The sequence below is a fragment of the Vanellus vanellus genome, assembly GCF_965231255.1.
Source record: "Vanellus vanellus genome assembly, chromosome: 1".
NCBI classification, from domain to species: Eukaryota; Metazoa; Chordata; class Aves; order Charadriiformes; family Charadriidae; genus Vanellus; species Vanellus vanellus.
In genome coordinates this window covers 38,893,628-38,909,877 of record NC_138905.1, presented here as the reverse complement: position 1 = coordinate 38,909,877, position 16,250 = coordinate 38,893,628, and the positions used below count along the sequence as shown (strand labels likewise).

Here is a 16,250-nt window from a genome sequence, read left to right as displayed (position 1 = left end):
ATTTTCTATGTAGTATTCTTTTTTTGGGTCACAAAAAGGAAAGAAACTGCAGAGCCTGAGCTTATATAAAATGCATTCAGACTAGCTTCAAAGAGGCAGATCCGGGATCTTCTGTACAGGCCCCATCACCATGTCCCCTTTCTGCTGTAAATTCAGCAACAGAGAAATCGGGTTTTAAATTAACAGGGCACGCAAAAAGATACAGATTAATTAAGAGATTGGGATTTAATGTATCTTTTGAGCAGAAAAGGGAGCTAATAAAAATGAAAGATGTCTAAGCATGAAACAGAGTTAGCAGGAGGAATGAGTGCCCCAAGAATTGGGGAAAGCCTTTTAAGCAAAAAGGGTTTAGGCAGGCTTTTGTGGTCTGAACATGAGAGAAAGTCTGACGAGGTCCACAAGGGGATTTTGAGTACATCGCCACCCGTGCTGGTGTGAGCGCTCTGAAGGCAGAGATGGTTCTTCAGCCGGTTAGCAGACATTTCTGAGCTGAGAAAGGTTCTAAGGTTGCAAAGTATGAAATTAGGTAAAGGCAGCTCCTAAGCTTTTGATTTTAAGAACTTGGCTGAATTAGAGGCGTATAAAAGAACTGCAGGAATTAGGCGAGAAGAGGAAAATGGAAAGACCGTGTCAGTCAGTTGACAAGAATATGAAATTGCTTGTGTATAGGGGAGGAGATAGGCAGCACATTCGTTTAGAGAATAATGTCTCTGTTTTCCATTCTGAGGTTGAGAGGTCCCTCTGATTTCACTATCATTCATTCTGCTGGCTTCGTTTTGAAATTATTCCTATTTTTCATTTTTGAAACCTGATTATTCTAAACGTGAGAGGTTGTAAAATGCCACTGGTGTTTTTTTTCCTGAGCAGCAATTTCATGTTTTTCCGTGGACTCTGTGAGCTTTCTTTCAATTAGTAGCCCAGCAGCTCCAGTGCCGTACTGTTACTGGCAATAAGGAAAAAGACACTATTTTATATTTTTCACTGCTGTTTTTGCCCCTCTAAATCTAACTGAGCTGAGTAAAATTAGAACAACTGCTGCTCATTCTACAGCCTGCCTGAAACACACAGATACTCCATAATCAAGGGAATACTAGGAGCACACATATTTTATGGTGGGTTATAAGGTGGACCTTGGAGACTGCCACTGACCCTTTGAACAGGAGCAGTATTTAATTTTTAAATAGTTGTTTTATTATTAAAGAAATTACCACCTTCTCTCCCCAAATATTGCTTGCAATATGTAATGCCAGCTTACTCCATTCCAAAATATATTTTAGGATAAAGTCTCACATGTCATTAAGCTTATTAATATGTTTTGTATTCTAGCTCTCAGGGGAGAATTAGAAACGCTGTCAGTGACTTTTAGCTTTTCAGGCAGCATTATCAGAGCTTGCTAGCTGGCATTGGTTCTAGCTTTCCCATGAGATCTCAGATGGAAAAAGGTTACTCTGCTAAATGAAGCATGAACAAAGCCAGGGTGCAAACATTATGCAATATTAGTAGAACAGAATACCAAGGCCAGTACTGTGCATCAGTGCCCTGTGTGTGGTTTGCTTATGATCTTTACAGTCACAAAAGTATGAGGAATCAAATAATATTGCTCTGAATGAGTGATAATGGTGCTACCCAGCTGAAGGGTATCTTCAATGTTGTTCCTGTGCCCTTTAGACACTGCGGAAGTCTTAGCTGTGCCTTGCTTCTTTGCTGCTACTTTCCCTCTTGAAACCATTGACCCATGACCCCAATCTCAATTTCTTAATTAGGTCTTCTTTAAAAATACGTAATTAATATTCCCATTTTTTCAAAGTGGACATTAGGGATTTGTTGAGATCAAATTGTCTTTGGAGTACTAGGAAAGGATATTACATAATAAGCATCCTCCCCCCCCAAAAAAATTTAGTATTTAAATAACCATGCGTCAGCCCTGTATGTGTAAGGGAGACTTAGCTAATCATCTAGTTGGTGTTAAATATGAGGGAATGAAAATGCCCCTACAAAGGAAATTAAAAATGGTAGCAAGGTAGCCTAAGGAGTATTTTAGAATGTGGCTGAAAAACAGTGCCAAAAGTGAGCTTTTTCATCACTCTGCATCAGTGACCTGATGAACTACAAACCCGGGGAAAGAGGAGGAAAGATGTTAGTAGTGAGGCACACAGAGGAAGAAAAAAGGTGGAGAAAAGTTTCCCCACTCCCAGCAAGTCTTTCTCATGCACAGTAAAGTAACTAGCCATTTCTGGGTTTGGCTCTTGTTTTGCTGGAGACCATGGAAAAGGCAGACAATTGAAGGAGATCGACCACCTATCGCTAGGACAGCCTCAGGGAAACATGAGAAGGGAAATAATGGGGCCGTGGTACCATAGAGGATTATGAGTCTCACTATCACAGATATGGATACGATCTTGCCACTGGACAGTGAGGAGATGGGACAACTTTACATGTGTCAGTCTTACGGAGAAAGCATTTAAATGGACACAAAGAATGTTCTTTCTGGGTTGGTGTTCATTTAAAAAAAATAGCCCTTAAGAATACAATAAGCAAACCACATGGAGGATGACAGGATTCATTAAGTGCAGTTTAAGATGCTGTTTGACAATAATGAATAGTCTGTTGGTTAATGAAGAAAAGTGGATGTGAATGCACTCAGAATCCCTGAGTGCTTTTATGTTGCTCCACTGTCAGCTGAGAAGTGCTGTAAAGGGCATTGCAAAATGGGCTGTATGGAGAGTGTCGCTGCTGAAACCACAGGTCTTAGAAACAAAATTCATCCATTCTGTTCGAAGTTCTGCTTGTTCTTTTGGTTGGTTACCTGGCCTCAAATCTGTACAACTGGCCATGGATTTCAAGTGCCCTGTAAGAAATGTATCGGGACTGATTTTTGCATTTCAGCAATCTGGCTTTCCAAAGGAGTGGCAAATACTCAAATCTCCCTGTGGTAAACCCATGGTATGTCTGTCACCTGAAAACTTGAGCCATTTCTGGGGAGGAAAAAAAAAAAAAGTGGTTTTAATGTTCCAACTCCTGCTACCTAGTACAGAAAACAGGGTTCCTAATCCCTGACACACTGATTCCGAATGGATGGACACAACTATGCCTGCTTTGCGTTCTCCGTCATCGGTTATTTTGTAAAATACCCTGTTGCAAATGAAGTATGGCAAATAAAGGCCCAGGTCTGGCAGGAGGAGCTGGGACTGCTGTCGTCCCATTCTGTGCCACACACACCAGACTCACCGCTGCAGTTTCTAACTACCTTCCACTTGTGCATTGAGTGCTGACGGTGGCGTGGTGGTTGTCTCAACCTTTCTAGAGTAAGAACCAAGTGCAATAGAGTGTTTTGTATTGGACCCTTTCTGTAACTCACACTGGCTCACATACATAAATACACACCACACCACCCCCCTACATTCTGTTATACCTTTGTTAAAAAAAGCAAGTTCAAGGAAATGGCTGTGCATTTAAGGACTTGTGAGGGTCCTTCTATGAGATTTCACTCAGGAGGGAACAATCAATGACTATCCCATATACATCAGAGCGGGAGCACGTATGATTGCTGAGCACGTGCTGGAAAAGAATAATTGATTTTTGTGAATTAAAAAAGAGCACAGAGAGAGTAGAGGAAAGCAAGAATAAAGTGTAGGGCATTTGGGAGTCATGGGGAGATTCAAACTTATTTCTTCAAACTGATTTGCTGTAAACATGCCAACAATTTGGTCTTAAAGGAGGGAGTGTCAGAGATTTCAGATTATTTTTCCTTAAATACAAGAAGTCTTCATTAACTTCACTAAAATACACCTCTGTGACCCACTCAGCTACTGGTCCAACCTTTGGAAGTTGTGCTTTAGGGTTAGAAGATGTTTTTCCTTTTAGGAGGGTTATAGAAAGATATCCAGGTGTCATACAACCCAAGCTCAATGAGGCTTACTGCTCTAAAAATATAATCTGGGTGTCCCATTGTTATAATTAACATTATGCTTTCTTGACTAGTCTGAGCATGAGGCACACAGGTACTGGATATAAAAATTAGGGTTACAGAAGAAGAGAGAGAAGATGAAGAATTGGGTGTACTGACAAGAACTGAATGGACAAAAGAAAGCTCCCACCTGAGGGAGAGATTACTCTACTTGCTATCTGTGGGCTGCAAAGATTTTGTATGAAGGGAACAAAGAAAGATGTGAGGAGCAGGAGAACATGCTTTTTGACCAAGAAAAATTATTTCTGTGAAATACTGGCTTCTAGTTTGACAGGAGAGAGACACATTTAGATCTGTGAATGCATTTAATGCTACAAAAGCATTAAAACTTTGCATTGGGGAACTGCAAGGTTTGAGGCATTATGTATTTATTTACTGATCTGAACCAGCGCAGACTTTTTTTTTACTGCTTTCAGTCAGAGAATGACAACAACAGGGAAGACTACATGGACCTGCTATATGCAATTTTAAGGTGGAAAAATTGTTAGCCGGTGGACACCTAATTGGGAAGAATCTCAGTGAGACAGTAAGGTATCCACTTGTTTGTCACTCACATCATTACTAGAAGATACAGCAGCATCCAGGCAAGATCAATAGCAGTCTTGTGGAGCTGTGTGTTTCAATTGGTTCAGCTGGCTCTTTAAGGCCAGAATCTGTTTTGACATCTTGCTTCCTTGTCTGGCTCTTATAAGCTGCTCAAAAAAATTATTTGTGCCTTGTGTTGCTGTGACTTCTGAAAAAAAAAAAATAAGAAAGCAGCCCAAACCTTCCAGTTAGAGAAGTGAGAAGCTGCGGAGCACAAATAGTAACAACAGATCTCAGTGTCCCTGCAGGAACGAGCTCGCAGTATAGCAGCACTTCCCAGCTTTAAGTACAAGATGGCTTTGGGGGAAAAAAAAAAAAAAAAAAGCATCATAAACTAATAAAGTTTGGTTTCCTGTGGATTTAGTGTCATTATTGATTTCAAGCTATGACTGAAGGTTTTCCCTTTTTAGGGCATTTATAGGTACTGTTTCACATGTAGATCGTCTGCTGCCTAATACAAGCAGCTCAGTTTTTGGCTTCCCCACTGTGGGAATCCTGAAGAGGTTTTCTATCCTCCACCACCCACCAGTTGTTGAACTGGGATTCAAGAAACCATGAGGATGGATAAGGATTAGCAGATACATACATTTGCAAGGACATAAAGAAACACATGTAAGGTGATCACTTTATTGGGCTAAAAAAAATTTTTTTTTTCAAATTTCAAAACAATTTGTGATTATCTTTTGAGGTGAGGGAGGGTGGTGACACTGCTTATTTTATCTGAAACGTTTTATATGTCATATAGTATATTTACATGTCATAAAAGTATATTCAGAATAAAAACCCTTGTTGCCAGTGATTTAAGCTGTCAAGTAAAAAAGGTATGCTGCTATCTAGCTGAAGAAATGTATTAGCATGCGGAAAGCAATGCTGCTTCCTCTGGGAGATTTTAATCAAGCCTCTTGTACTGATTGAGATGCACTGCTCAAAAGTGAAAAAAATGATTAACAAAATCAAAAATCTAGAGCGTTTTTCACGCAAACATTCATCAGTATATCTTATGTAATTACATAGCCAATAAATCAGCATCGTGTGTAAGTGCTTCAGTCACGGTGTAAATATCGTAATGACTGAAACATCTTCACACATGAATAATTTATACCTGTATGATTCATTTTTCATACCCATGCTTTACTTCAACATGATAAACTAATCCTTCTCTGTCAGGGAATGTGTGCTTGATTATTGCCTTCTGATTTCTCTTCCTTGTGTTTATTTTCCACAGTTAGACACACTCCATTTCTTCTCTTCTGCTTCCTCTAATGTAGTTATCTTATTTATTCATCCTGGCTGCCTTGTTTTGCCTTCCCTGTGCATTTCAACAGGCACCTGGGAAATAACACTAGGGCATAAGCTGATCGTGCATTTCTCAAGTAACTCCGGAGCAGCATCTTGAAAGATTTGCTCATTCTCAACAGATATTTGCAGTTAGTTTCCTCTCCTCTCCTCAAGGCAATCATTACAGAAAGAACTTGCGATAGGCCAATAACAAGTTGAGCTTTGCCATTTTCTGTATTGATATGAGTTGAAACCTTTGTCACGGTACTGATGACAAACGTTAGTTTTAAGTGTGAGCTTGTTTGTAGCTCCAGAAACCACTGGAATATTCAAGAATTAAATAATTGTTTCTCAGCACAGGAGTGGGAATTGGGAATCCTTAAATTCTGCTCTGCTGCACGTGCTTATTTGGCTGTATGCAAGTCACTGCGTGAATCTTGCCTTGCCTTAACCAAGGCATCTAAGACAGGAGTTTGATTGCCATAACCTCATTCTTTGGTTACTAGAGAAAGACAGATACCTTCTGAGGGCAGTTCTTCCAGCTTACAAGCTATTTAGCAGGAATGCTACTGGGTGGACTCTCTTCTTTTGCATGACAGTTTAAAGTTTGGTTCAGATTTGTGGAGGAGGTTATTTTGGTAGTTCAGCTTTTAAAAAGTCAATCCCAGTTGGGCACAAAAATTAATCAGTGCTCAGATTGGGCACTCTCAAGCCCTCAGGTTTCTAACTGGAAAAAAGACAACAAGAATATAAAAATTATTTCAAGTTGTGGGGGGAAAAGGAGTTCTATAATAATTAACTGATGCTTTACTGGTATTGGGTGTTATTCCATAAAAGCACCTTTTTTCACTTCATTTCTATATTCACTTTACCTACATTACTCTCTAACTAGTAACACTCTCTAACACTCAGCACCTTAGCTGAGTGTTAATTGATCAAGCTCTCATTCAATTGCTTGTACCATCATATAGCTTGTTAGTTTTGTACAATAATACACTGTTTCACAGTCTTTCTCTTCTGTGTCAGAATTACATTTTGGACTAATTTTCTAGGTTTAAGACTGAATGGAATATCTTATATCTATCTACTCCTCCATACTTTGAAGCCCCACTGCAGTTCTACAGCTTCAATCTCAGGGACTTCTGAGAAACATCTCAGTTGAACATTTTGTTAGTATTCTTACAGCAGGCTCCAGCACTCTGTGAATCTGAATCTCTCCTGTTTACTAGCAGGACAGTTGGTAACTTTGCTCCAGCGTAAGTCTTTGCTTATTCATTTTTGGCTGCTGCTGATTGTAAGCACCTCCAGCAGCTTCTGATATCACTTTATTTGTCTCGGTCTTTTTATGTCCTTAACGGACACCCTCGCTTACTGTTTCTTACTCTGCTGAGATCTGTTGTTGATCAATAGGTATCGGTTAGTAGGAGTTCTCAGGCAGTCTCCAGAATGTACTTTGCCCTTATCGCTGCCTGCTTTGTTTTGGCATTTAGGAAGCAGCCTGCTGTCTTTTTTCTTTGTTCTGTCTAGCACTTGTCTCTCTTGGGCATAGTTCCTCACCACAGTCATCAGTCATGACTATTACTGCCTCCTGCCTTTCTGCTTTTTTGTTTCAGTGTTGGTCATTTACTGTCTGAGCCCTGTTGCAAGGCAGTACTTTATCCAGTGACAGGGTATTACAAGAATCTTCTGAACCTCCTCACATGCATTTTGCTTTAACTTCTGCTATTTCTAGCTGTCACGCCTCCTGCACTTTCTCCATTTTCTCCTAAATTGTTCTTCCTTTTTGTGAAGGTTTTCTGGTAGACCCTTTCTTCACCTTCTTCATTTAACTATTATAGCTGTTGTCCACAGACCTTCCCCTTTTTTTCTGAAAGTTAATTTAGCAACCTTCTGTAACCTACTCACTTCAGTTCCTGGTTTTTTTTCAGATAATTTTCTACATTTTTATATTAATTCTGTTTCTTCGGCATGCCTGTTTAAATTCCAGGTGATTTTTAGCTTAGTTGTGCAAGAGAGAGTTTCGCTAACAGATACTAGTTCCCTAACCTGGTCCATCTCTGATTCTGCAACACTCAGAAGCTTCCCAACATCCCAGATTCACAAACCTCCTCTTGCTTTTATTGGTTTCGACATTAAGAGTTGATTCTTGACACCTAAAATGATGCTATTAGAGAATTTCTTTATGTGGCATGTTGTCTGGTTAGAGAAATAGAATAGCCATGGAGATTTTATGTGGGAAAATATGAAAATGGTATATGTACCACCTTGTATAATACTGATCTTTTCTTGTCTAATTTTAACAGATTCAGTAGCAACAGCGTCTGGGCCACTGCTAGTCGAAGTTGCCAAAACTCCTGGTGCTGCTCTTGGTGTTGCACTAACTACCTCGATGTGCTGCAACAAACAGGTCATTGTCATAGACAAAATCAAATCTGCGAGTATTGCAGACAGGTGAGTGTGACAGAGGGCTGACACCACAGGTCCATTCACACATTTTATTTCTACTTTCACTTGGTTTGGTTTAAAAGAAACCCTTCAATTTTTGATGAATTTGACTGAACCGGATGCTCTCAAGATTGCCGGGTCTTAAAATTAGCACTTTGTCAGATCGTTGTTCCATACTGCTGAGTTTAAGACTTCCAGGGCACTGTTTACTTTAGCTCACTCACATAGTATTCAGTGACATAAGCCAGCCCCCATGTAATATGTGACTGTCTGCTTGCACTATGCAACACAGAAGTTTAGAGGTCTGCTGTGACTATTAAATGTAGTGCTGCAGCAGAGTTTAGTATTTAAAAAAAATAAATAACTCGCGGGAATTCTTAAAGTAAGCATACAATATGGAACAGCTGTCAAGGGAAGTAAATTTCGAGGCTTTGCAACCTTGAAGTGTTCTTCTAGAATATATCACTCATCCTTGTGGCACAGTGAAATGGAACTCCTTATGTCTGGAAATTTTTATTGATATTTTAGAATATGACTGAGGTATTAGGAAGACTGGCTTCTGTATCTTGGAGTATTTTTGCAGTAATGTTTCCATTTCATTGAAACCTTTAAATAAACCCATTTAAACCATTTTAAAAATGATAAATGTTTTTCCCCAATGGTCTAAGCCTCTGTTAACAGAGCTGTGGGATCTTTTCTGGGCTGTGTGCGTGTGTGTGTGTGTGTGTGTGTTTATACATATACAGTATATTTCTATATACATATCTCGATCTAAAAAATCCTTAAATATTGCGTTTCAGCAGCAAATTCCTCCTGCATGTCCCCAGTCACCCTACCTTGTAACTCCTCTTTGACAACGGTGCTTTTGGTAGCACCCACTTGTAGCAGTGAGTCTACAGCTCCTCTGTGGGCTTTTCCCTACAGTAGAAATTTTGAGAGTGACGGCCATTGATCCAGGGGTGTTCTCCAGTTCAATGGTGCAGGATGCTTTAATTTTCTCCCTCTGTTTTTTCCCATTTCGCAGGGGGTAACCAATTAAAGGAGCTGTCCACTTGACTGGTACGTCGGGATGCTGACTGCTGTGTTTGCATTTCTCAACTCATCCAGTAGCCAGTCTCTTGAGTGCAGCGAGATTTAGCAGATAGCCCCCTCCCCACCCCACTCCTGAAGTCACCATGCTAGCCCTGGTTTCATTATTTGTTTGACAACTGCATAATTTCATCACCATTTACAGCTTTTGTACTAATAAATGTTGGAACTATAACTCAAAAAATGATGAACTGGGTGCTTGTGTGAGGGATATGTGACCAAGAGTCTCCTTAAGCTCTTCTCATTTTATTCTGCTGCCATTCACACATATTTTTATAGTCAAATACCCCATTCCAGTTCTGTGAGTGATGTCTTGGCATATACTGTATTAACTGAATTGTTTTTAAGGTTTGTACTAATAGATATAAACTCTGACCAGTGACAATGCCTACAAAACACAAATCTCTCTCGAAAAAAAGAACACGCTCATAGTTGTCATGACCAGTTTGAAGGCAGTAAAACTCATTTTCCAAGCAAAGAGCATACCTGATCATACCGAGTTTTTCCCCTTTTATGTAGATGTGGTGCATTACACGTAGGAGACCATATTCTGTCCATTGACGGCACCAGCATGGAGTACTGTACGCTGGCAGAAGCAACACAATTTTTGGCTAATGCAGCGGATAATGTGAAACTTGAGATCCTTCCTCACCACCAGACACGGCTAGCGCTGAAAGGCCCGGAGCACGGTAAGAGGATCTGCAGCACCAAGTACACCTTTCTTTTTCTGTCTTTTACTTTGCCTGCCCTTGCTGAATGGTCAAGAAAGCTATCGCGGCACTTGTGTCTGTAAATGTTGTTTCAGCTCCCCGGGTTATGCTTCTGCGGTTTCTGAGAAGCTCTGTGTTTTCTCAGTCTTAATGTACCCTCTGAGATTCCTATGGATAGAGGGGGAAAGTTTTTACTGAGAAATGACTCTGCACACTTGTAGATGTACATAGATGCCTGTTGACTCTGCTGTTGCAGTCATTGGGGGGGCAACTAGGTACTTCCATAAATGAATCTCTGAATTGCTTCTTAAATTTAGAAGGGGGAGGAGGGACCACAGCCAACTTCTCTTCAGCATGTTGACTTGATAGTTTGTTGTGACCACTTCATTAGTAACACCTGTTCTCCCCTAAAATACCTCAAAAAAACCCAACATATTTGCTCATGTTAATGGCATTATTATTTATTGCCATCGTCTTTTAAAGTACTTCTGAGATTGCTTCATAGGCTCATTGTCAGTGCTTATGAAAAAGGTTTGTTTGGAAACGGTTCCCTAGATCCCAGCCCTTTTTCCCCGCGATATTTATTTCATACCAACATTCTCAAAGAGAATGGCTTTCCATTTTCAAATCGAATATATATAAAATGTCATAGTATTTGAAGATGGGGGCTGCCTGTCTTGTTTTCTAGCTAATCCCGAGCAAGTGGCTGATTCACAGTATTCATAAATGCAGTGTAAGATATCGCAGGTTGGTGGACATAAAGAAGTAACAAGGGTTATCAAATACACAGAGAATAGGTACCTGTGTTGCAGCATGAACCTGTGGTACCATTTTCTAAGCCTGTGCTTCTGTCTCCTTTAGATCAAGACCAGATTTCTGAGGCCTAGAAATGTCAGTAATGGTAAATGTTCTTTGACATCTGTCTAAGATCCGAGCTGTCCCCGAATAAGCGATGCTTTAGTCAGTTTGTCAGAGTGATGAATATTGAACTACTGGCTGAGGAGACCCTAGTTTCTCCCAGACCAGGGTGAAAAAAGGTAACCCTTGTGATAATGTTCTTCCATTATTCAGCTGCACCTCTTTTCCCTTTCTACTTAAGCTGATTAGAGGGGCGAGGGAGCAGGGAGTGATACTGCAGAAGCAGATGGAGACCAAATTTTACAATATATTTCCATTCTTTACGGTTATGACATTACATTGTTAACAGATCTTTCATTTTTTTTTAAGCAAAGATGTCATACAATCAATTCTTGGCTTGTTAAAGAATCTTTGAAGAGTGTTTCTTTTGGGAAGATGAGTACCAGGGCCAAAGATTTGTGTAGATGATTGTATTGCTTCGAGCAGTTGGTTTCTTAATCAACATTTAAAACCAATTGATGCTGTTAATGAGCTAGTCACCTTCACCCAGTGTAGATGCTTAGAAAAAGCAGTTGCTCTTGCCATGCCAGAGTTAAGAACTGGCCATTACAAAATCATATCAAGAGGATCTGCAAAAGATAGATAAGCACATCTTTTGGGGAGAAATCTCCCTAAGGTAATAAAGTTGCTTTCTTAAGTAAGGCAGAATAACTAGGATGTTTACAGCCCTTCCCAGTCCCTAACCAGGTGGTGCTACTCCAATATCATAACTGATTCAAGAGGTAACATGCTTTATGGAAGCAAGTACCCTCTTGGAAACAGTCTTTCATCAGGTGTGGTATGGCCTGGATGCTGCAGGGTTTGAAAAGCTCCCTTTACGTGTCTGGGATAAGCTGAGTCATTAGGGCTGTATCAGTTAAGCTCAGTTACTGGAACATGTTAGGAATTAGAAATGGGCAAGAAAGTCAGTATGGAGAATAAATTGAAATTTAGCCCTAAAATAAAATGGAGAGCACTATAAAAATCAGATTTTTTTCATGTTTCTTTTTGTGTACACTGTGCTGCAAACACTCATTTCTCTTGCTGCCCCATTAGTTTTATGTTCACTGTACACAACCCTGGGTTGGAATAGCTCAAATTACCCCTAAATTATTACGGTTACACACGATAGGATTTTCTTTTACAGAACTTTTGTTGAATTGGGATTATCCTTCTACAAGCTGAGCAAACTGAATTTGCTTACCTTCCCACTCTGTAGGACATTTTTATCTCTACTCTCAGTGTGAAAATAAAACATTTTAAAAAAAAAGTCGAAGACTACCAGATAATTTCCTGCTGGAAGCAGTCTTTTTAATTAAACAAGGCTCACAGCAACTTGAAAATAATGAAAATCCACCTGGCCACATTGTTCTTATCAGATTTTAATTTTTACAGCATAGTTAAAGTTCTGAAATCTTGCTGTCTGTGTGCATAATCAAGGAGACAGTTTCATCTGAGAAGATACGATAAGTCCGTAAGATACACGTGGCCTTATCAGGCTACTGCTGCTGTTTCTGGGACTTGTCTGGCTGACGTGAGATTTTTCAAAGTGCGGGAAATCACTGGTGCCAGGGGGTGAGGTACCCTGAGGCGTGGGGTGGCCGATGGCACCAAGTGCTCCTCCTGGTGCTGGTGTCACATCCCGCCCTCACCTTTCTTACCCATTGAGAGGGGGGGAAAAAAATATAATTAAGTCTTTTGATTCAAACTCAGGTCAGGGCACAGCGGGAGTGCTCTCGGGGAGGGACGCAGGCCCAAGGCTCCCTGACCTGTGATGCAGGGCCAGGCCTGGCAGTGCTGGGGTCACCAGCGTCCCAAACGCCTCACAGGGTGGTGGGGACATGGTAGGCCCCTGCACTCTCCTTTTCCTCTCCCTTCCCAGGCGTGTGCTCCTCATTGTCGTGACAGGCATTGCTTTTAAGTCAGAGAAAGGTTAATCTATTCAGACAACTGGCAGAGCATTACTCCTGTAACATGAAATGAAACGAAAGGATGGCTTTTCTTCTGGCACTGCGCAGGGCTTTCTGCGGTGGCTGCCCTTTTCCTTTTCCCCCTTATTTTGTCTCATGGAGTAAGATGTGAACGCAAGGTGTGGGTCCAACCTAAACAGTCAAGATTTTTGGCTACTGTTAAAGTCCACCATGGGGTCATATGTGTCTGCAGCCATTGTAGATATAGCAGGTAGCAGAGAGACACAGGTAATAGAGTTCATGGTCCAAAGACTGTAACTTAACATTTCATAGAACAGGTGAATCCCTCAGTGTTTTTAAGACAAAAACTCAGTGAATAGTTCCCAGTTTGAAGTGTTCCTCTATAGTTCAGTAAGGATGCAGCTATGCTGAATTTAATGATGAATAGACTGTGTTTAATGAAGGGTGACTTCAGTCATTTTCTTCTAATATTTGACACATCAACTGAAATGCCTCCTGTTCTCTTGGTAAATACTGGCCTTCACTTTTGACGTATCCCAGACTCCCCATATGTAGAAGCAGAAATCAAATATGGTCTCAGATTTCATCCAGAAAAGGATCGTTTTAAAGATTTGAAGATCAACTTTTTTAAAAAAAGCATTAAATTGCACATCCAACTAATCAACAGGAACTCTTTTCTTTATTAACAAGGCTTCAGGATAGAGTTTTTCTGCTGCTGGCCCAGGGAGGCCATTTACTGCACAGAATAGTGTAATACTGACAATAGATGGTGGCAAAATTAAAATATCAATGCAGCAAATTTAAATAACTAGCAAGTAAACATCTCCATTCTAGGTAGTGCTATGTATAGTATCTGGATGGTCTTTTTAATGTAGATGAATGCAAGCAGAGACTTACTAACCTTCAGTTGGTGGTAATATGTATTTTTGTAGTATTTTCTAAGGAAGTTTGCAATCTTAGCTCCTAAAGACAGAGTGAGATTAGAAATTGATTCAGTACTGATCTTTTTAAAAACAGATACAAGAAAACAAAAAAAAAAAATCAGAAACATTTCTTCTGAGAAAAAATATTATTTGTGTTCCTCAAGTTAGCACCCCCTGGTAAGAAGACAAAACAAGGTTATTTATTATTTCATTTGATTTTATTTTCAATTTATTTTCTTTTTTTGACTTCTTTTTTTTTGTTTGTTTGTGCAATTCAGTTACTTTTCCCTCTTCTCTGGTCCTTTTGTTTTCTGATTTTCCATCATCCCTTCATGTGGGCAGTGAAGGTTCAAAGAAGCAACAGGCAACTTACCTGGGATTCGTGTGCCAACAGCCACAGCAGCCTCCTCACCTACCACCATTATAACACCTACCACCCTGACCATTGCAGGATGCCAGCCTTGAAATTCCAGAAAACGCCTCCTCAAAAAAGCCTTCGTAATGTTCCATGCTTTTTCCTGCTGAGATATTCTCTCCTCCTCTTCTTCCTCCTTGTCCCTCCCCTCTTCTTTCACTCATACTTATCCCATTTCAGGCACTAAAACCCTTTCAGTTTTATGGATGCTACACTTTTTCATAGCCATGCCAAGGTTATTTCTGACATTTTGCTCCTTTTCCTTTGTTTAACAAGGCAACCTATGTAGACAGGAAAAGGCTTGAAAATTCTGAATGAAAGAGCTCTTCTATATGACTAGACCATTAGATTTGACTAGTCTATATAAGGCATGATTTTTTAATGCAAAGTATTGCTTACAAATCTTTTGTCAGAAATTACCTACTACAAAAAGGCATCTCTAAAGTCAGTGTATCTAGACATATTGATCTGCATTGGTTCATGAATATGTGTTAAAAAAGTTAATTTAACATGCTTCGCCTAAAATAAGTTGTGTACTATGAATGTACTTTTTGTACCTACAGTGTCTTTGTTAGCTTCCAGCAGGTACTTTCATGAAATGCTGGCTACATTTTTACCTAGGGTCAGCTATGTGGTTTAATGTCTTTGTTATCGGAAATGTACAAACCATTCCTGTTGCATCATACACATTGTTTTATTCATTGATGAGTTACAGGCATGTGCCGCACTCTTCCGTGAAGACTGAGTGCTGTATGCCAAGTGTTTGATTTCTTACAGCAGCTTTGGTGTCTTCATCCTTCTCTCCTACCTCCATGAGTGCATACAGCCTGAGTTCCCTGAACATGGGGACCTTACCTCGCAGCCTCTACTCCACCAGCCCGCGTGGGACGATGATGAGGCGGAGGATGAAAAAGAAGGACTTCAAAAGCTCCTGTAGGTGGTAACAGCATTTGCTCAAAACATGCAGTGAATGGGTGGAGGAGGGGGAAGATACAGAAAAAAGGTACAAAGTACCTTAATTAATATGTATACTAGGCGGAAGAGAGAACAATTGGAGTTTCTGTTAGATGTGAGGAAACATCAGCGTAAAAATGTTTGTCCAACACTAAAATGAAATTAGTAGAAGCCATACAGCTTGACTGTCTACTCAGAAATATTTAAAGCAATGTTTTCTTCAGACAATCCTGCAAGGGTTTGTCATACCGTTACTGAAGTGATTTCCAAATTCCTTTTTCAGCTCTTCCCATTTTCATCAGGGAATAAAATTCATAGCTAAATAGTCAAAAGCAGATTGCTGATAACCTCAGTCATCACATTACGGAAGGAGAAGAGCTTGACACAGTACCTTCTAGGTAGTTCTAATGTTTACCTCTACACCACAAGCTGTACAATTATTTTTATGAGGAAGAGTGACAAATAACAGTGAAGACTAAATAGCCTTGTTTCTGGCCACTGTCTGGGAATCAAAGCATGAATTTCACATGAGTCAGCAATTTCCCAAGCCAGGTCTAATATATTTCAGGCTGTTCCATTTTGCGTATTGCAAAGTATTCATGGGGCCGGAGAGACTATAGCTATGGCATGTTGTTTCTCAGACTTCATGTAAGTGCCACCTCTCCTTTTGGCTTGTTCATCTTCCTGTGATCCTCAGCAGCTCAGTTCTTCCAGAGCAGGAGAACTGCTCTGTAAATCATCTGGTCTGGCTAATTATGCTCACAGGTCCACTCTGGAGAAACTGAGCTGCTGTACATTACAATACTGCTGCCCCATATTAAAGATTTCCCATGGTCATAGCAAAACCAGAGGAAACCAGTAGCCTCCAACCAAGGCCAGTCACTAAGGAGCTGAGAGGAAACATTTGAGAGAGGAATTGAAGTTTTGCTTTCTTGCGGAGTTTTTTGTTGCTTGCTTGTTCTTATTTCTTTGGTAAAGCAAATATTTTTACATAAATTTTGCCTGTAAGTGCATTTTTTATTTTTAATCCAATCAGCCATTTTTCACAACTCATCT

General features: G+C 40.1%; 1 protein-coding gene across 11 annotated transcripts in view; it reads left to right on the top strand.

Moving 5' to 3' along the window:
- GRIP1 (glutamate receptor interacting protein 1) overlaps window positions 1-16,250 on the top strand; it is a gene marked incomplete at its 5' end in the record, with an annotated part of 345,717 nt that overhangs the window by 287,508 nt on the left and 41,959 nt on the right. For 5 of the 11 annotated variants that reach the window (XM_082498476.1, XM_082498473.1, XM_082498471.1 and 2 more), the window contains 3 exons: window positions 8,134-8,281; window positions 9,884-10,053; window positions 15,018-15,173. In XM_082498476.1, coding sequence (XP_082354602.1) covers window positions 8,134-8,281; window positions 9,884-10,053; window positions 15,018-15,173 — 474 coding nt within the window. Of the gene's footprint in view, window positions 1-8,133; window positions 8,282-9,883; window positions 10,054-14,167; window positions 14,324-15,017; window positions 15,174-16,250 lie in introns of all 11 variants that reach the window. The other 6 variants (XM_082498466.1, XM_082498470.1, XM_082498469.1 and 3 more) reach the window with 2 other exon arrangements.